Source organism: Megalobrama amblycephala, linkage group LG21 (genome assembly GCF_018812025.1).
Source record: "Megalobrama amblycephala isolate DHTTF-2021 linkage group LG21, ASM1881202v1, whole genome shotgun sequence".
NCBI classification, from domain to species: Eukaryota; Metazoa; Chordata; class Actinopteri; order Cypriniformes; family Xenocyprididae; genus Megalobrama; species Megalobrama amblycephala.
In genome coordinates this window covers 25945484-25966639 of record NC_063064.1, presented here as the reverse complement: position 1 = coordinate 25966639, position 21156 = coordinate 25945484, and the positions used below count along the sequence as shown (strand labels likewise).

At 42.0% G+C, this 21156-nt stretch overlaps 1 protein-coding gene across 5 annotated transcripts in view; it reads left to right on the top strand.

Moving 5' to 3' along the window:
* dnah1 (dynein, axonemal, heavy chain 1) overlaps nt 1-20900 on the top strand; it is a 44638-nt gene extending 23738 nt beyond the window's left edge. For all 5 annotated transcript variants that reach the window (XM_048172043.1, XM_048172046.1, XM_048172044.1 and 2 more), the window contains 29 exons: nt 825-1033; nt 1252-1423; nt 1495-1686; nt 1780-1890; nt 1991-2176; nt 2278-2469; nt 3759-3926; nt 4180-4371; nt 4588-4719; nt 4975-5100; nt 5262-5381; nt 5923-6072; nt 6260-6420; nt 6517-6742; nt 6873-7068; nt 7865-8016; nt 8430-8626; nt 8738-8882; nt 9171-9329; nt 9859-9990; nt 10105-10275; nt 15442-15621; nt 15862-16038; nt 16226-16396; nt 16650-16780; nt 18626-18770; nt 18978-19184; nt 19453-19687; nt 19827-20900. In XM_048172043.1, the coding sequence (XP_048028000.1) occupies nt 825-1033; nt 1252-1423; nt 1495-1686; nt 1780-1890; nt 1991-2176; nt 2278-2469; nt 3759-3926; nt 4180-4371; nt 4588-4719; nt 4975-5100; nt 5262-5381; nt 5923-6072; nt 6260-6420; nt 6517-6742; nt 6873-7068; nt 7865-8016; nt 8430-8626; nt 8738-8882; nt 9171-9329; nt 9859-9990; nt 10105-10275; nt 15442-15621; nt 15862-16038; nt 16226-16396; nt 16650-16780; nt 18626-18770; nt 18978-19184; nt 19453-19687; nt 19827-19948 (4857 nt within the window). In that variant the 3' untranslated portion in view covers nt 19949-20900. The remainder of the gene's footprint in view (nt 1-824; nt 1034-1251; nt 1424-1494; nt 1687-1779; nt 1891-1990; nt 2177-2277; nt 2470-3758; nt 3927-4179; nt 4372-4587; nt 4720-4974; nt 5101-5261; nt 5382-5922; nt 6073-6259; nt 6421-6516; nt 6743-6872; nt 7069-7864; nt 8017-8429; nt 8627-8737; nt 8883-9170; nt 9330-9858; nt 9991-10104; nt 10276-15441; nt 15622-15861; nt 16039-16225; nt 16397-16649; nt 16781-18625; nt 18771-18977; nt 19185-19452; nt 19688-19826) is intronic.
* The last annotated feature ends 256 nt before the right edge of the window (nt 20901-21156 follow it).

Below are 21156 nucleotides of genomic sequence, written 5' to 3'. Positions count from 1 at the left end.
AGCCTTTTTTATATTTACTGTTGCACTAAAGTGAAGTGAAGTGAACAATTTATGTTATTTATTACTTGATTGTTCAAGCTACCTCACAGAAGTGCTCTGTTTGTAATTAAATAAAAAATAAGGAACGTCCTGGATCTGTTTTTTTTTCGCTCTTCTTTATTCTTTTTTTGATGTATTATAGAAGTATCGGATCGGGACTCGGTATCGGCAGATACTCAAAATCAAATGACTCGGACTCCTGGCAAAAAAACCTGATCGGGACATCCCTAGAGATTATAAACTCACTAAAGTTGTATTAAAGCATATTAATCAGCATATTAGAATCATTTCTGAGGGATCATGCAACACTGAAAACTGGAGTAATGACTGATGAAAATTTAGCTTTGCTCTATATATATTATATATTAATATTATATATATAATATATATATACATTAAAATAGAAAACAGTTTTAAATATATATATATATATATATATATATATATATATATATATATATATATATATATATAAATACATGGCTCCCTTAAGATTAGTTGACAAGACAACCTACTAACTACTAACTTGAAAATGTCATTTGCACATCCCTAATAGTAGTACAGTAGTAAAAGCAAGCCTCAATTGATACTCAACATGTGTGTGTAATGAAGTTCGCGGATTTTAGGATAATGGACTTTCCAGTCTATCAAAAAAATACTCCTAGAATATTTTTCTGCACAAAAAAAAAAACAATAAAACAAACTCTTTTTCACCATTGGCAAACACACACAACAGCATACTGTCAAGTCTTTAACATACAGTTTTTGTGTCTTCTGGTTTTCAGATTAAGAGCGAATCTTTCCTGGAGGACGTGAATAACATCCTGAACTCAGGCGACGTGCCCAATCTTTACACTTCGGAGGAGCAGGAGCGCATCCTGATTGCCATGAAACCTGTGGTTCAGGACATGGGCCAGCAGCCTACCAAAGCAAACCTCATGGCTGCCTACATCAAGAGAGTCCGCAGCAACATCCACACTGTTCTCTGCATGAGGTTTATCTTTATATCAATACCTCTATTTATATTTCACTGCTACAAATACACTGTACAAAACTGCTGAGTGCAAAATTCAGAATTCCAGTGTAAGATTAGTGCAGTGTAAATGTTGTTGTTAGAAAGATTTCCCATTCAGTTTCAGCACTGAGATATAGCTTGAAACATACATTTGGAAACTGAGGCTCAGGACCTCTGTTCTCTGTCTCCATCTACAGTCCAGTAGGGGAAGTGTTCCGGGCTCGCCTTAGGCAGTTCCCCTCACTGGTTAACTGCTGCACCATTGACTGGTTCAGTGCCTGGCCACAGGAGGCACTACAGTCTGTAGCAACATCTTTCCTAAATGAGCTTCCAGAACTGGAGGCCAGCCCTACGACCATCCAAAGCCTGGTAAGGAAAAGTGTGTGATATATGTGTGTAAATGTATGCAGTGTATAACAGAGTGCTGTTTCTCTGTACAGGCACTGATGTGTGTTGAGATCCATCAAATGGTGTCCAGGAAGTGTGAGCAGTACCTGGCTGAACTTTCCCGCTACAACTATGTCACTCCCAAGAGTTACCTGGAGCTCCTCAGCATATTCTCATCTCTGATTGGCCAGAAGAAGCAGGAGCTACACAGCGCTCGACAGCGAATGAAAACTGGCCTGGACAAGGTGATTTGGGGGACATCAGTTCTTTTCTATACTATTCATTCTACTGTACATAATTTACAAAAGTGTTTTATGATTGTTTGTGTGTGTGTGTAGTTGTTGAGTACAGCAGAGGATGTGGCCAAGATGCAGGAAGAATTGGAGATGATGAGGCCTCAGCTGGAGGAGGCAGCCAAGGACACTGTGGTCACTATGGAGAAAATAAAAGTGAATAAAATGATCAAAAATAAAAAAAATGTATGAATACAAACATGGAGGAATAAAACTAAATCTTGAATTTTTTTGCCTGGGGAATGTGTTTGTGTAGGAAGACACAGTGGTAGCTGAGGAGACCCGTATAGCCGTGCAGGCTGAGGAGGCTAAAGCCACTGAAAAGGCTCGTGTGGCACAGGCCATTGCTGACGATGCTCAGAAAGATCTGAATGAAGCACTTCCTGCCCTGGACGCCGCCCTCGCTAGCCTGCAGTCCCTGAAAAAGAATGATGTCGTTGAGGTCCAAACATCATATTTTCTGTTAACATCTGTCCATACACAGCAAATGTTTAGATCATGCCATCTCACAAGGAGAGGAGTGTGTGTTTGATTGATATACAGGTGAGGGCTCTGCAGAGGCCTCCTCAAGGAGTGAAGCTGGTTATAGAAGCTGTCTGCATCCTGAAGGGTATCAAACCTAAGAAAGTTGCAGGAGAGAAACTCGGAGAGAAGGTTGATGACTATTGGGATGCAGGAAAGGCCCTACTGCAAGATCCAGGAAAGTTTCTGGAGGGTCTGTTCAAATATGACAAGGTAAGTTGAAGATTTTGTATGAGTTCTATAAGAGTGTCCTTTTTGTTTACCATTTGCTATGTTGCTATTGAGAGATGTTGATTTGTTGTTGTTGTTGGTGGTATTTTGAAGTACATACAATGCCATTCAAAAGTTGGGGTCAGAGAAGTTTTTAAGAAAAAAACATATTCAGAAAATGTATTATTTCTATTTCAAATAAATTCGGTTATTATTAACTTTATAAAAGAGAAATTAGTTCCACGAAAATATTAATTAGCATAGTTTTCAGCATTAATAACCAATTCAGAATATTAGAATGATTTCTGAAGAATCATGTGACACTGGAGACCGGAGCTGCTAAAAAAATCAGCTTTGCCATCACAGGAATAAATTACATTTTAATATATATTAAAATATATATATATATATATATATATATATATATATATATATATATATATATATATATAACTCCAAATTGATACCTCTTTCATGTCCTCAGTGCATTTGGATGGACACATACACGCATTATGTCAATCAAAATACCTCTCTCGGCAAGTATTCTTATGTTCAGCGTTGGTGAAGTATTCTTATGTTCAGCGTTGGTATCTATCGGATCTGTGCGTGCATGGGGTCTTACTCTTAAAGTGACAGCAACCTATTAATACCTGCTGTTGTCTGTTAATCTATATTAAATTCATACAGTGAACAGTGTCATTTTACATTTAATTATTACATTTCTGTATATGAAAATTAATTCTACATTTAGACCTTATACTTTATTTGTAACTTTTTGTTGTATATCTATGCTTGTAATTGGTGTACAGTAGGCTATTGGTTCTTTTTACAGTCTGTTCACTTGCCTTTAATAATGTATTAGGCTAGTAGTTTCTGCTGTCATATTGGAGTTGTTAAAGTGGGCTAAGTAATAAATGGAAAGTTACCCCCCCCCTTTTTTTTTGTGCTGATCCGAAAAATGATCCGATCCGTGACATAATAACCATGATATGATCCGAACCGTGAGTTTTGTTATCCGTTGAACCACTAATATATATTAAAACACTGTAATAATATTAAAATTTTAATTGTAATATTTCACATTAGTTTTTACTAATTTTTTATCAAATAAATGCAGCGTTGGTGAACATAAGAGACTTCTTACCGACCCCAAACATTTGAATGGTAGTGTATTTGCATTTTTTTTTTTTTTTTTCAGCACAAAGTTAAAATATTTATTAGAATAATTAATTATAACATTTTAGTCCATAGTAAATAATATCCATTACCAAGCTCTTATCTTCTTCACACAGGACAACATCCCAGACGCGGTGATCAAACAAGTGCAGCCTTACATTGACAACCCAGAGTTCCAGCCTGACTCAATCGCCAAGGTGTCCAAAGCCTGTACTTCCATCTGTCAGTGGGTGCGAGCGATGCATTTGTACCATTTTGTGTCCAGAGCTGTAGAGCCCAAACGGGTAGGAACTTGATTCCTTGATTCTTTAGCTAAGATCTCATCAAATGTACATGCTTGATTTGTGTATATTTGATTTTATATGCCTGTGTCTTTTTGTATGCAATTTTTTTTTAGCACTTTTCTGCCTAAAGCTGTTCATTTCAGCCTAATGCTTACAAACATGTTGTTGTTGTGAACAGACCAAAAATAAGTCTTATTTTACTAATCATATTAATGTTTTAACATTTAATGTTTCTTTGTGTGTGTGTGAACAGCAAGCCTTGCAGGAAGCTCAGGAGGATCTGGCTGTAACACAGCAGATTCTGAATGAGGCTAAGGAGAAACTAGCAGCTGTAGAGGAGGGCATTGCCACCCTGCAGGCTAAGTATCATGAATGCTTGAGGAAGAGAGATGAGCTAGACGCCAAATGTCAGCTGTGTGAGAAGAGATTGATCCGTGCAGATAAAGTGAGTGGAGAAAAACCATCTCACCTGTCTAATTTTCCCATTCAACTTATTGTAATATTGGCCTGTCAAACTTGCCTCTTCAACATAGCAGTCTGGTTTGCAACAGTACCTGTCTTCTGCTTTTCTGAATATAATTTATGACCATTGAATATGTTTTGTCGAAGTTTATATTGAGCACATGGAGGTTCAGACACAGGATGTTGTTGTGTGTGGCAGCTGATTGGTGGTCTGGCTGATGAGAAGGTGCGCTGGAGAGAGACAGTACAGCAGCTGGAGTACATGGTGAATAACGTGGCAGGAGATGTGCTGCTTGCTGCAGGATACATAGCTTACCTTGGACCCTTCACTGTGAGTGTTTGGGGTAGAGAAAATATATGCTGGGTAGAGTGATGTTTGAATGTTTAAAGTTAATTATGAGGGTGTTTGATTACAAAAACTGTTAAGAACATGTCCAGGTCATATTTCACCCCAAAATCAAAAGAAATAAACAGGAAATTCTGTTTTCTCTTCTATATTTTATAATCCTCTCATTACCATAAGGCAGAAATCTAATTGTGAGATTCGGCCATAGAGAGTGGATGTAAACATGTATGATTTTTGCAGGGAGAGTATCGTTCAGCTATGGCTGAGGAGTGGCTTAGGGGTTTTAAAGAACTGACAGTTCCTCACACAGAACAGCCCAACCTGATCAGCACACTAGGAGACAAAGTCAAGATCCGCTCCTGGCAGGTTAGAGACCAACACATATGTACAACATTGCACTTATTGTACAACATTGTACATGTACTTAAGTGCTGTGCATGGACATAAAATGTATATACTAAAATTAAATGCTCTTATATTATGTTTATTAAGTTCATTTATATATTTTCGTGTGTCATTTTGTGTAGATTGCAGGCCTGCCCAAGGATAGTCTCTCTGTGGAGAATGGAGTAATCGCACAGTACTCTCAGCGCTGGCCTCTGTTCATCGATCCGCAGGGACAGGCCAACAAATGGATTAAGAACATGGTAAGAATTATATTCAAATATTTTTTACCTAATAATAATATTTTAACTAGCTGAAAATTGCACTGGCGTTCAAAGTTTTGAGTCAGTAAAAACAGTAATATTGTGAAATATAATTACAATTTAAAATAACTGCTTTCTATTTTAATATATTTTAATATGTATTACTGCAGCCATTACTCCAGTCTTCTGCCACATGATCCTTCTGAAATCATTCTAATATGCTGATTTGGTGCTCTTATTATTATTAATGTTGAAAACAGTTGTGCTACTTTTTGTGGAAACTGATTTTTTTTAGTATTCTTTTTTTTTAGTATTCTTTGAGTAGAAAGTTAGAAAAAAAACATTTATTTTATAATCTTTTATAATATTATAAATGTCTTTACTTTCACTTTTGATCAGTTCAATGCATTCTTGCTGAGTAAAAGTATTCATTTCTTGCTTTTTTTTAAATCTTACTTTTCCCAAACTTTTAAATTGTTGTGTCTGTCATTTACCCCAATCAGTGTTTTCTCATGGTCTTTGTTCTGTTCTGTTTCCGCAGGAACGCGATAACAGATTGGATGTGATGAAGTTGAGTGACCGGGACTTCCTGCGTAGTTTAGAAAATGCTATCCGCTTTGGAAAGCCTTGCTTGCTGGAGAACGTCGGGGAGGATCTAGACCCTGCTCTGGACCCTGTGCTCCTACGACAGGTACACAATACACATAAATGTTTTGTGTGAATTAATAATAAAATAAAGCTCAAAAACTGCTATAGCTACCACATGAACAACATTCTGAGACTAGCATTATTTTTAAAGTGTTCAACGATCAATATTGTTTAGGTATTTCTTAGCTGCCTTCAGTGTAAACTGATTTTCTTGTGTGTATGCTCCACAGACATATACCCATGAAGGCAACACAGTTCTAAAGCTCGGAGACAGTGTCATTCACTATCATGACGACTTCAAGATGTACATTACCACTAAGCTGCCCAACCCACATTACTCACCCGAGATCTCTACTAAAGTCACTCTCATTAATTTCACCCTCTCACCCAGGTGCTGCTCTTACATTTCTTCAGACATAAACATAATGAAGGCTTCTAGGTTGTGAGGTAGATCCTGAATTTCACGTTTTTGTGTGTGTTAATGCAGTGGGCTAGAGGATCAGCTACTAGGGTGTCTCGTAGCTGAAGAGAGACCCGATCTGGAAGGGGCGAAGAACCAACTCATTGTGAGTAATGCACAAATGAAACAGGAATTAAAGGAGATAGAAGATCAGATCCTGTTCCGACTGAGCTCTTCAGAGGGAAACCCTGTTGATGACGAGGAACTGATAAGAGTGCTTGCAGCCTCCAAAGTCAAAGCTGAAGAAATTCAGGTATGTCTGAAAAAAATGCTTGTGTCTTCCTTGCTTAAAAGGCTAAATGTGCCTTCTATTTAATAAGATACTTTTACAGTAGATGTTAATAGTATCTAAAAAGTGATTTTTCAAATTTCCAAACCACTAGGCTAAAGTGACTGCAGCGGAGGCGACTGAGAGGGACATTGACGCCACACGTCTGGAATATGTCCCAGTGGCTGTCAGAGCTCAGATCCTCTTTTTCTGTGTGTCAGATCTGTCAAACGTGGACCCCATGTACCAATACTCTCTGGAGTGGTTCCTGGGTATTTTCATGGGTGGCATTGCCAACTCAAAGCGAGCAGGTAGAGAACATGCACTCTTATTTCTGACCCTATGCACTGAAGAACCTGCCAGATTTTCTTCTTTTCAGTTTTTTTAAGCCATTGGTTCTTGACCTTTTTGACTCAAGGTCCCCCATTTACTAGATAAGTATTAAGTATAAGGATTTATATATATATATATATATATATATATATATAAAAAATAGAATTTCAGTTACTTCATTTTAAGGTGATGTAGTTACATTGTACTCAAATAAGTACTGAGTAATATTAATTAATTACATTTACTTGCTATAGAGGTTTGGTTTAGGGTAGTTAACTTGTAATTATGCATAATTTACTGTTATTACTATAGTAATGTGTAATAAAGTGTAGTAACGTGTAACTGCATGTAAATCGCCTTAAAATATAGTGCTACCAGTGTTTCTACCTTATAAAATATTTTTGAACTTGAACTACAAAAAAAGTCATGCAAATGAATAAAATATTAATTTACATGACATTTCCAGGTCTAGTAATTACACTTTTAAAATTAGGGTGTCTGATACCTCCAGGTTTTCCATGACCGTGAGAACCCTGGTTTTTCTTGAATTGAAATAAGAAATATCTTGATTTTATCTTGATTTTTTTAGTTGTGTTCGCTCATTTTAATGCTTGTTTTGTATTATTTCAAGTCATCTTGATGCCCTCAAATGGGCCCCAGCCACATGTTTTAGACATCTTATAAGAATTTTAGAGTAACAGTTAATAGAAGATATAAATTCTTTTATATGTTAACTAACTGTTTAACTAACTATCTTGGCTTCTCTCCCCACAGAGACAGTGAAGGAGCGTATTTTCAACATTAATGAGTTCTTCACCTTCAGCTTGTACAGTAACGTCTGTCGTAGCCTTTTTGAGAAACACAAGCTGATGTTTGCCTTCCTCCTGTGTGCCAGAATCCTGATGAATGACGGCAAGATTGATATGGTTAGCGAGATAAAAAAAAAAAAACAGGATTAAAAAAGGCTCGCTCTCTTCCTCTCTCTTTCATCTCTATCTCAACCTTTTTACTTTCCAGCAAATATTTACAGAAAATGTTTATCAGAGATTATCAGAGACCGCACAAGGACATTTAAAAAAAGTTCATTAATTGAATTCTGTCTCCATTTTCTTGTGATCTTTATCGCTCAAGCTTCTGTTAATAATGCTAATGTTTATTCTACTACAGTATAAATCCAGGAGGCTTATTTGATTGTGCTGCGCTAGAGGCAAATGTACAGTCAACACTGTGTTGTCATGTCAATGTTTGTAATGATGAAGAAATAATAAAGTATAGAGATATCTTAGGGACTTGTATCTGGATATGACCCATTTATATATAAATGTCCTTGTGTGTACAGGCTGAGTGGCGATACATGTTATCTGGGGGCCGGCCCCAGCAGCAGGCTCCTAATCCTGCTCCAAACTGGCTGTCCATGAGAGCCTGGCAGGACATATTGGCACTGAGCGCCCTGCCCACTTTCAGTAACCTGCCAGAGAGTTTCTCCAAACATGAATCAGCCTTCAAGAGTATATTTGACAGCAACCAGCCACACAGGTAGCCACAAACGCACATGCAAGCCCTATTAAAGGTTGTAAACGGTATTGTTTTAGTGCATGACAGTTTTAGATTCTCAGTTTATATGCATATGTGTATGTATGTGAACAGGGAGCCTCTTCCAGGTGAGTTGGACAGCAACTTAGACTCGTTTCAGAAGCTGCTGGTTCTGCGCTGTCTGAGAGCTGACCGGCTTACTCACGGCCTGCAGGACTTTGTGGCTTCACAGCTGGGTCAGAGTTTCATCGAACCCCAGGTACCCACACACATGCTTCATATACACCTCACTCATATAATCAGATAATAACATAAGTTATCGAATAGCATTTTGATATTGATGGAACAATAAAACAACACACTGCTTATGTAAGAACTTCACATTAGAATGTTAAATAAACAGAGGTTAAAGACACAATTTTAATTCACCCTTTAGCAGGTATTTGCATATTTTTGAGTCATACTAATAATGTGTTTCTCTATGACTCACTGTTTTGGTCATTATTTGTCATTTCACTCATTTCACCATGTTTCTCTTGCCTCTCAGACATCGGACCTGTCTGTGGTGTTTAAAGAGTCGTCTCCGTCCACCGCTCTCATTTTTGTGCTTTCTCCTGGTACCGACCCTGCTGCTGACCTCTATAAGTTTGCAGAGGTCATGAAGTTTTCAAAAAAGATGAACGCCATCTCCCTTGGGCAAGGCCAGGTCAGAACATACAGTAGAACTACATATGCACAAACTGATATCACAGTTGTAGCCTCTGACTAGATTGTCTTTAATATGTCCTACATGCCATTTTAGTCAGTTCAAAGTGTCCACACCTTTGAGACCTTGAGCCTAAGATACTCTCCATACATTTTTTGCAGTAGACGAACACTAATAAAAGATGACTTCCCACCCTAGTGCTAATTATGTTCCTATTTAAAGTTTCTGAATTGCTGCAATGTTCTCTGTCACCTATAAGAACTGTGACATACCTGACCTACAGGCTCACACCAACTGTTTTACATATATATTCAACATTACACTAATATCTTAACGATGTAAACTTAAGGTTTATGTCTTTAGAGCAAAGGCAGTGCTTTCCTACATTGCATACATTTTAATAGCCTTTTAAGGGCTTTTATATGTATTTTCATGAAGTGTTTTCAGCAAAACATGGACTAAGACACTGTATCTGTGTATATTTGAGTATATTGACTATATTAGGCTAAAAGCATTTGTTGTATGTTAGGGCCCCAGTGCTGAGACCATGATGCGCAGTGCCATGGAGAAAGGAAAATGGGTCTTCTTTCAGAACTGCCACCTCGCTCCCAGCTGGATGCCATCTCTAGAGAGACTTATTGAGAACATCGATTCTGACAAAGTTTGACACACCTGACTATTTCAGTTTTTATAGACTGTTTGTGAAGAACTTTATTTACTGGATTTTCAAAAGTAAGACTTTTTAAATATATTGAAAAACCTGTTTGCACCATAGGTCCATCGGGACTTCCGTCTTTGGCTCACTAGTCTGCCCAGCAACAAGTTCCCAGTGTCCATTCTGCAGAATGGCTCCAAGATGACGATAGAACCACCACGAGGCATTAAAGCCAATCTTCTGAGGACCTACGCCAGCCTCACTGATGATTTCATCTCTTCATGCACTAAGGTTCCTGTTGAAAAGAAGCACATGTTTCTTCAGAAAAACCCAACTTGAGATAAATACAATATCATATTTAATTGTGATTATAGCAAATGTACCGTTTCAAAAGTTTGCGGTCTGGATGATTTTTAAAATGTTTTTTAAAGAAGTCTCTTTTGCTCAAAAAGGCTGTATTTATTTGATCAAAAATAAACAGTAAACAGAGAAATATTTTGCTCAAAAGAACAGCATTCACTTAAAGGTGCTAAAGAGGATGTTTTGTTTTATACATTTTTGCAATATTACTTGAAACTATCTTCACTAACTGATAAAAGACTATTTATTAGGTGCACTGAAAGGAATAAAATTAATATACATCATCTGTGCACGAGGTAGGGCCTTAAAAACATCGGCTAATCGTTTACGCGATCATCGCGTAAACGATTGGCCCTCTGGCTTGTCAATCACTGCCGTGACATTCCTTGTGAGAGACGTGCGCGGATTGGCTCTCTGGCTTGTCAATCACTGCCATGACGTTCCTTGTGAGAGATGAGCACGGCTGCACGCTCCAGTAACTTTCCACACTCCAGAGGCGCTGCATGCAATGTTTTTGTCAGGAGACAGGAATAACAACTGCAGATTATGAGTTACCTGCGGTGAGTCCGAAATAATGAATCCACTAACACGACACAGCGAATGCCGGTGGTAAACACTCGTGTTTTCCAATACTCGTGCACGAGTTTTGGGAGTCGTTCCCTCGAAAGGAGGGGGGTTGTTCTTACGCATACGCTCATTTAAAAAACTCAGTAACAGTCTTTGGTTTCTCAGTCGACGAAAAGATCCTCTTTAGCACCTTTAAAAAAGTAACCTTTTGTAACATTATAAAAGTCTTTTGATCTGTTTAATGCATCCTTCTGCAAAGGCAGTACTTGCTTACAATGCATACATTTTAATAGCCTTTTAAGGGCTTTTATATGTGTTTTCATGAAGTGTGTTCAGCAAAACATGGACTAAGACACTGTATCTGTCACGGTGCACACAAGAACAAGATGGTAAGATCCAAGTGCAGCGATGTTTATTACAGGAGACTCCAAGCATGTAATCCAGAACACAGGCAAAGGTTAAACTCCACAAAAACAGTCCAATACAAAAAGCCAGAGAAACAAAGTGCACGTAACAAAATACAACAAACCACAACCAAGGACAGAAACAACTGAGACTAAATAGACAGACACTGATAACAAACACAAAACAGCTGAGTGCAATGAGTGGGATAATGAGTCCAAGAGTGAGTATGGGTATTGTAGTCCAAGGGGTGAAAACAAGAGTCCAAGATGGAGTGCCCTCTAGTGGCTGATAGGGCACTCTCACTGGTGATCATGACATTACCCCCCCTCAAAGGAGCGGCTACCAGACGCTCCACCAGACAAAACAAAAACACAAAAACTCAGGAGGGAGGTGGACAGGAGGAGGATCAGGGGGAGGGATGGTGGGCCAGCTCCAGGGTGCCCAACTGATAGCCAGGGTGGTGCTGGAGGAACTGACCAGGCTGGTTCCAGTGGTTCTGGAGTCCTGGCTGAGTGCCAGGGTGGCGCTGGAGGAACTGACCAGGCTGGTTCCAGAGGGTCTGGAATCCTGGCTGATTGCCAGGGTGGCGCTGGAGGAACTGACCAGGCTGGTTCCAACGGTTCAGACGGCCTGGGCAGTGGCGGCAGGGCAGAAAGCCTGGGCGGCGGCGGCAGGGCAGAGGGCTTGGATGACGGCGGCAGGACAGAAGATCTGGGCGGTGGCGGCAGGGCAGAAGGCTTGGACGGCGGCAGGGCAGTAGGCTTGGACGGCGGCGGCAGGGCTGGCCAAGGGTGCTTCGTGGCCATATCAGGGAGAGCGGGCAGCTCGGTGACGGCCTCCGTGGCCGTATCAGGGAGAGCGGACAGCTCGATGACGGCCTCCGTGGCCGTATCAGGGAGAGCGGAGGACTCAAGGACGGCAGCGGGCTCAGACTGGAACTGCTCTGGGACGGCAACGTGCTCAGGCTGGGGCTGCTCTGGGACGGCAGCGTGCTCAGGCTGGGGCTGCTCTGGGACGGCAGCGTGCTCAGGCTGGGGCTGCTCTGGGACGGCAGCGTGCTCAGGCTGGGGCTGCTCTGGGACGGCAGCGTGCTCAGGCTGGGGCTGCTCTGGGACGGCAGCGTGCTCAGGCTGGGGCTGCTCTGGGACGGCAGCGTGCTCAGGCTGGGGCTGCTCTGGGACGGCAGCGTGCTCAGGCTGGGGCTGCTCTGGGACGGCAGCGTGCTCAGGCTGGGGCTGCTCTGGGACGGCAGCGTGCTCAGGCTGGGGCTGCTCTGGGACGGCAGCGTGCTCAGGCTGGGGCTGCTCTGGGACGGCAGCGTGCTCAGGCTGGGGCTGCTCTGGGACGGCAGCGTGCTCAGGCTGGGGCTGCTCTGGGACGGCAGCGTGCTCAGGCTGGGGCTGCTCTGGGACGGCAGCGTGCTCAGGCTGGGGCTGCTCTGGGACGGCAGCGTGCTCAGGCTGGGGCTGCTCTGGGACGGCAGCGTGCTCAGGCTGGGGCTGCTCTGGGAGCATCCTCCAGGCACGCAAGACCGCCAAAACATAGAACGTGAGGACAGCCCTCTTAGCCATCACCGGACTGATAGGGAGAGCATGCCGTGCTGGAGCGGGCTCACTGGCTGGAGCGGGCTCACTGGCTGGAGCGGGCTCACTGGCTGGAGCGGGCTCACTGGCTGGAGCGGGCTCACTGGCTGGAGCGGGCTCACTGGCTGGAGCGGGCTCACTGGCTGGAGTGGACTCACTAACTGAAGCGGGCTCTGGAGTGGATTCACTGACTGGAGCGGGCTCTGGAGTGGACTCACTGGCTGGAGCGGGCTCTGGAACGGACTCACTGGCTGGAGCGGGCTCTGGAACGGACTCACTGGCTGGAGCGGGCTCTGGAGCGGACTCACTGGCTGGAGCGGGCTCGGGCTGTTCTGAGTGCATCCTCCAGGCACGCAAGACAGCCAAAATATAAAAAGTGAAGACAGACCTCCTGGCCATCACGGGACTGACAGGGAGAGCATGCGGGACTGGAGTGGACTCACTGGCTAGAGCGGGCTCTGGAGTGGACTCACTGGCTGGAGCGGACTCACTGGCTGGAGCGGACTCACTGGCTGGAGCGGACTCACTGGCTGGAGCGGACTCACTGGCTGGAGCGGACTCACTGGCTGGAGCGGACTCACTGGCTGGAGCGGACTCACTGGCTGGAGCGGACTCACTGGCTGGAGCGGACTCACTGGCTGGAGCGGACTCACTGGCTGGAGCGGACTCACTGGCTGGAGCGGACTCACTGGCTGGAGCGGGCTCTGGAGTGGACTCACTGGCTGGAACGGGCTCACAGGCTGGAGCGGGCTCTGTAGGGGACTCACTGGCTGGAGCGGACTCACTGACTGGAGCGGACTCACTGACTGGAGCGGGCTCTGGAGTGGACTCACTGGCTGGAACGGGCTCACAGGCTGGAGCGGGCTCTGTAGTGGACTCACTGGCTGGAGCGGGCTCTGTAGTGGGCTCACTGGCTGGAGCGGGCTCTGTAGGGGACTCACTGACTGGAGCGGACTCACTGACTGGAGCGGACTCACTGACTGGAGCGGACTCACTGACTGGAGCGGACTCACTGACTGGAGCGGACTCACTGGCTGGAGCGGACTCACTGACTGGAGCGGACTCACTGGCTGGAGCGGACTCACTGGCTGGAGCGGACTCACTGGCTGGAGCGGGCTCTGGAGTGGACTCACTGGCTGGAACGGGCTCACAGGCTGGAGCGGGCTCTGTAGTGGACTCACTGGCTGGAGCGGGCTCTGTAGTGGGCTCACTGGCTGGAGCGGGCTCTGTAGGGGACTCACTGACTGGAGCGGACTCACTGACTGGAGCGGACTCACTGACTGGAGCGGACTCACTGACTGGAGCGGACTCACTGACTGGAGCGGACTCACTGACTGGAGCGGACTCACTGACTGGAGCGGACTCACTGACTGGAGCGGACTCACTGACTGGAGCGGACTCACTGACTGGAGCGGACTCACTGACTGGAGCAGGCTCTGTAGTGGACTCACTAACTGAAGCGGGCTCTGGAGTGGATTCACTGACTGGAGCGAGCTCTGGAGAGGCCTCCGGGTCTTGGGGGATGGAAGCCTTCCTCCTCCTCTTCCTCCTTTTAGATGTGGGAAGCGGAGACTCAGTGCCAACCTCCTCTGAAGCCTCTGAAGCGGATTCACGGGCTGGGACGCACTCATGGGCTGGAGCAGGCCTTGGAAAGGACACACGGGCTGGAGCGGGCACACGGGCTGGAGCGGGTGCTGGAGGTAGTCGAAGCGGCCCATTCCCACGCAGATGCAGGTAATTGGAGAAATTCCAAAAGTTTAACCCCCTTACCAGCTCCATCTCCCACTGCGGCAGAGGTTTATCCAGACAGTTATTAATTGTGTCTTTGAGGACCGTATCAGAGAGACCATACCCCTCCGCCCGTGACCAGAACTTCTGGACGAATGCCCGCACTCCCATTCTCCTCTGGCGGAGAGTTGCCAAAAGGGCCTGAGCCTCCTCAGCCCCCACGGATGACCGGAGTCTCCTGCTGCTGGATCCTTGCATAGCGGTGGTTTGTTCTGTCACGGTGCACACAAGAACAAGATGGTAAGATCCAAGTGCAGCGATGTTTATTACAGGAGACTCCAAGCATGTAATCCAGAACACAGGCAAAGGTTAAACTCCACAAAAACAGTCCAATACAAAAAGCCAGAGAAACAAAGTGCACGTAACAAAATACAACAAACCACAACCAAGGACAGAAACAACTGAGACTAAATAGACAGACACTGATAACAAACACAAAACAGCTGAGTGCAATGAGTGGGATAATGAGTCCAAGAGTGAGTATGGGTATTGTAGTCCAAGGGGTGAAAACAAGAGTCCAAGATGGAGTGCCCTCTAGTGGCTGATAGGGCACTCTCACTGGTGATCATGACAGTATCTGTGTATGTTAGGGCCCCAGTGCCCCATATTGTACAGTAGTTTGTACAGTAGTTTACAAAAGTATACATATATGTAAATCTAAAATACAATATATTATTATTATTTATATTTATTACTGAATAGATTTCTTATTTACTCTGTCTCTTTCTCTCTGTGTCTTTCTTTATTTTGGCAGGCAGCCGAGTTTAAGGCTCTCCTCCTGTCTCTGTGCCTTTTCCATGGGAATGCCATTGAGCGCAGGAAATTCGGCCCACTAGGATTTAACATTCCATATGAGTTTACGGATGGGGACCTGCACATCTGCATAAGCCAGCTGAAAATGTTCCTGGATGAGTATCAGGACATCCCATACAAGGCAAAACCAGACGTTCTCTTGCTACCCACCCCCACACACAGTTTCATGTCTCTCTGCAGAGTATTTTTCTTCCTTTGCACACTTTCATAGCTGATTAGGCATATATTTGGTAACTAACATGAGCCATTATAAGCAGTTACAGAACATCTAAACATGTATTAGGTAGTGTTTATATTTTTAATATGTATAAAAGGAAGCTACTCTCACTATTCCTGGTTTTGTTTATCTCTTTCTGTTCAGGTTCTAAAGTATACTGCAGGAGAAATAAACTATGGGGGTCGTGTGACGGACAACTGGGATCGCCGTTGCATCCTAAACATCCTGGAGGATTTCTACTGCCCTGCTGTTTTGGGCCTTGAACACATTTACTCTCCTTCTGGAGAATACAGACAAATCAACACTGAGAATAATGTCAAGGTCCAGAACTCATGTCTCTTAATGTAAACTCAACCTAAAGTATTATTTAAAAACAATAAAGCTGATCTCAGATCAGTGTAAAAGAAGCTTCTCTCTCCACAGGCTCACAGTTCAGCACAGTCTCGTATTCTGTTGTGCTTAAAGTTATGCAGTACATCAATTTTTTTTTGTTTTTTTTTTGGTGCAGGGTTATTTGACATACTTTCGTGGTCTACCAATAAATGACTCACCGGAGATCTTTGGCCTCCATGACAACGCCAACATCAGCTTTGCACAAAATGAGACATTTGCACTGCTGGGAACTTTAGTGAAGCTTCAGCCCAGAGTAGCAGCTGGTGGAGGCAAGTCCAGAGAGGAGGTATGTGTCTATATGCATAAAATACTGTATATATGTGTACACTACTGTTCAAATGTTTTATTTAAACATTTTAAAAACAATGCATTTTCTTTTTAAAAGTATCCATGTGTTTTTAAATGTAAAGCAGTGTGGCGATTAACGCAGCGACTGCAATTATGGATTTTTCTTGCAACCTGTGATGTAAAATGATAATATAAAATGCATATGCTATTTAGGTTTAATGCACACTTTCTTTTCTCTTCTACACATCAAGATAATAGAGGAAATAGTGGAGGGGATTGTGGAGAAGATTCCTAATCTCATTAATGTGCAGGAGGTCATGAATAAATACCCAGTGATGTATGAAGAATCTATGAACACTGTCCTAGTTCAGGAGGTTATAAGGTAGGTTTTTAAAATGTGCATAATTAATGTATAAATGATATGCAATGACCTTTAAATATACACTGCCATACAAAAGTTTGGGTTCAGTGTGATTTTTTTAAAAAGAAATTAATACTTTTATTCAGCAAGGATGCAGTAAATTAATCAAAAGTGACAGTAAAGACATATTTATAATGTTACAAAAAATACACATTTCAAATAAATGCTGTTCTTTTCAACATTCTATTCATCAAAAAATCCTGAAAAAAATGTATCACAGTTTCCACAAAAATATTAAGCAGCAACTGTTTTCAACATAGATAATCAGGGCTTGACATTAACTTTTTTGCTCTCCAGCCACTGTGGCTGGTGCTTTTCCAGAGTTACTAGCCACTCACCATTTTCACTGGTCACAATTTTGACATCGATACCATGGGGAAAAACTGCCGTATAGATATTTTTAATATTAACTTACATTTATTAGGCTGCTGACACTTTAAGATCTGGCTCACAGATCCATTATACTGTTACACATGCATTTTCTATCTCAACGGTTTACGTTCACTTAAAGGTGCTAAAGAGGATCTTTTCGTCGACTGAGAAACCAAAGACTGTTACTGAATTTTTGAAATGAGCGCATGCGTAAGAACAACCCCCCTCCTTCACAGCTCATTTCAAGGGAACACCTCCCAAAACTCATGCACTCGTATTGGAACACGAGTGTTTGTTTACCACCGGCATTCGCTGTGTCGTGTTAGTGGATTCATTATGTCGGACTCACCGCAGTTAACTCATATTCTGCAGTTGCAAAAACATTGCATGCAGCGCCTGTGGAGTGTGGAAAGTTACTGGAGCGCGCAGCCACGCTCGTCTCTCACAAGGAACGTCATGACAGTGATTGACAAGCCAGAGGGCCAATCCGCGCACGTCTCTCACAAGGAACATCACGGCAGTGATTGACAAGCCAGAGGGCCAATCGTTTAAGCGATGATCGCATAAACGATTGGCTGATGTTTCTGAGGCCCTACCTCGTGCACAGATGATGTATATTAATATTATTCCTTTCAGTGCACCTAATAAATAGTCTTTTATCAGTTAGTAAAGACAGTTTCAAGTAATATTACAAAAATGTATAAAACAAAACATCCTCTTTAGCACCTTTAAAACATAACTGACTATGTTTACCTGAATACTCGCCAATTATGACATTATTTTGTGTGTATTTGACTGTTTAAGTGTAATAAGCAGTGAAAACGAAGCAAATAAAACGAGTGACAAATGGGACTGTCGGAGAGATGAGAGAGCAGGAAAGCGCAGTTGGTATCGTGCATCTATTCTGCAAAAAAATGTGTATTGGAACCATTTCAAATATTTCAGTATCAATATGTATCAACAAATCGACTGCGTTACATGCCACTGCTTAAATCCACACGCATTTGGCTGGTTGGCGGATGTTAATGTCAAGCCCTGATGATGACAAGAAATGTTTCTTGAGCAGCAATTCAGCATATTAGAATGATTTCTGAAGGATCATGTGACACTGAAGACTGGAGTAATGATGCTGAAATTTCAGCTCTGCATCACAGGAATAAAATACATTTGACAGTATATTCATAGAAAACAGTTATTTTACATTTTAATAACATTTGTTTTTACTGTGCTGTATTTTTACTGTATTTAAATGTATTAAAAAGTTATTTTGAATTGTAATAATATTTTACAATACTACTTTTTTTTACTACTTTATCTTTAATCAAATAAATGAGACTGCTTTCAAAAACATTTTTAAACAGCCGTGTGCATTTTGAAAACAATCCACTTTGTCACTAAGAAGGCTAAAAATGCACCTCTCTATCACCCTCACAGATATAACAAGTTGCTATCAGTGATTTCCCAGAGTCTCAGTGATCTGGTGAAGGCTTTGAAGGGTTTGGTGGTTATGTCATCTGAACTGGAGCTGATGTCTAACAGTCTGTTCATCAATGCTGTTCCAGAAATATGGAAGGCCAAGGCAAGAATCTCCCAAATGTTAACCATGCAAGACATACACAGAATTTGTGGAATGATCATTTTTGTTGCTATGTACAGATTACGCAAATGCTCTTGTGCATGTAACTGAAATCAGAGTTAGTGCTATGATTATTTAGGCTTAGGACTTATTTGAAATATTTTAATGGGACACAGCTAAAATAAAATTCTTCTTTTGATATTTTCCCAGGCATATCCGTCTCTTAAGCCGTTGGCCTCCTGGGTGTCAGATCTAGTCCAGCGGATAAGCTTTTTGCAGAACTGGATCTCAGATGGCATTCCTGCTGTATTCTGGATCAGTGGGTTCTTCTTCCCCCAGGCTTTTCTCACAGGAACCCTGCAGAACTTTGCCCGTGGCTCTGTGGTTTCCATTGACACCATTGCATTTGACTTTAAGGTGCATAATCTGCTTTCAACAGCAAGGCCTTCTTGCATTAAATTCTGTGTAATGCAATTTGAAGCCTTAACTATGTTTCCATATTAAGCTCTCAAAGCAAGCTTGATATTTGATAGACCATTAAGAGAAGTACAGTATACCTGAGAAGGTCAAACATTGGAATAGAACGTTCTCTTGCATATCTAAACAGCATGGTGTGTATATTTTTATAAGAACCATACGTCTTGATCATTCTTTTTGTCTGATTTCCTTTTGAACTCTCTTTTAGGTTATGAAGGAAACAGTAGCAGAGCTGACTGAGAGGCCCGACATCGGCTGCTTCATCCACGGTCTGTTTCTGGAAGGGGCACGTTGGGATGCAGAGATGGGCCAGCTTGCTGAATCCCGTCCCAAAGAGCTCTACACGGAGATGGCTGTTATCTGGATGGTACCCGTTCCCAACCGCAAACCCCCTCTATCTGGAATCTACGTGTGTCCTATTTACAAAACGCTTACTCGTGCTGGTGAGCAATTTTGCATTTCTTTGTGAAACTTGCCACAATCTTTCATTATTATACATCCTGTCTAGTCATTGTGATTTATGTGGGAATTTGGTTTGTGTTTTACCACAAAGATCTGAAAAGTTTTGTTTTTCTTCCACAGGAACTCTCTCTACCACCGGGCACTCAACCAACTATGTAATTGCAGTTGAGCTGCCCACAGATCGTACCCAGGGGCACTGGATCAAACAGGGTGTGGCGTTGATCTGTGCTCTAGACTACTAGACTCCCACTCACACACATTTTCATTCATAAACATAAACACAAAACAGCTTGAGGCAATATGGGAAAATACAGAATGAAAAAAAAATGCACAATCATTTTCTTATTTATCATTTATCAGATATTTTATATTCAAGATGTCTCTGGAAATTAACATTTTAAACCACTATTTACGCTATAATAGTATTTATTAATATTTTGAATTTAGCTTTTATTTTTATATTTTCAATTCGTTTTTCTTAATCTTTCTATTTATTTTAGTGTCAGTTTTAGTTAGTTGTCAAGGCTACGTTTCTAAATTTCTTATGTTTAAGTTTTTCATCTAATATTTGTTTTATTTCAGCATTATTTGAATGAATGAAATCTAGTTTCAATCATTTTTGTTTTAGTCAACAACAACATTCGATAGTGACATAAATGAACACTGTCACGGTGGATATTTTGAATAAAGTGATTACATGACCTAAAATTGTGATTAATGCAGGCATAGGCGCCAAAATACAGGATACTCTCCATTCATTTTTGAATATAGTAAAAAAAAATTGCAGCTTTCAGACATGACTTTATTTTCGCTTTTATAGTTCAGTTGAGACAGTTTTTATGGCGTTGTAATATAATGATAAATGTGTAGAGCACATCCATGTAATGTGCGAGCATGAGTCTCCTTCACACTCGCACAAAACTCTCAAATATGTAAAACTCGCACACTCTCTCAAATCTCGTGCTCAGTTAAGTGCTTATTGTAAACAGGTATTTATTAAATTATTTTATTTAGTGAACCGCTACTGATCATCAGGTATATCAGCGTCTCACTTGGAAAGAAAGTGTGTTTGTTTGGTTGGTTTTGTTTGGTTATTTCAAATATGGTTATGGTTCATTGGTAATGTATTTGGGGTTGGGATTGAGCTGGGCACCCACCGACAGAAAAATAAATCTGCGCCTATGAATGCAGGCATATTCTAGGTGTCTCAGTCTGATTTCTAGAAACTAGTGTTGTGCCGAATTTTTGCTCCCTGCCAAATTATTATCCCCCTCGTTGAAGTCGCTACCTGATTTCTTAATCCTAACCCCTCCTCAACACATAACCTACCAATACTAGGGAGGTGATAATTTGGCGGGGGTCAGAATTCGGCTCAACATTGGTTGAAGAGTTCAGATGCAAAAGCCTCTTAGTGCCATCTGAAATTTTCTTCTAAAATGAGCATTTTTAT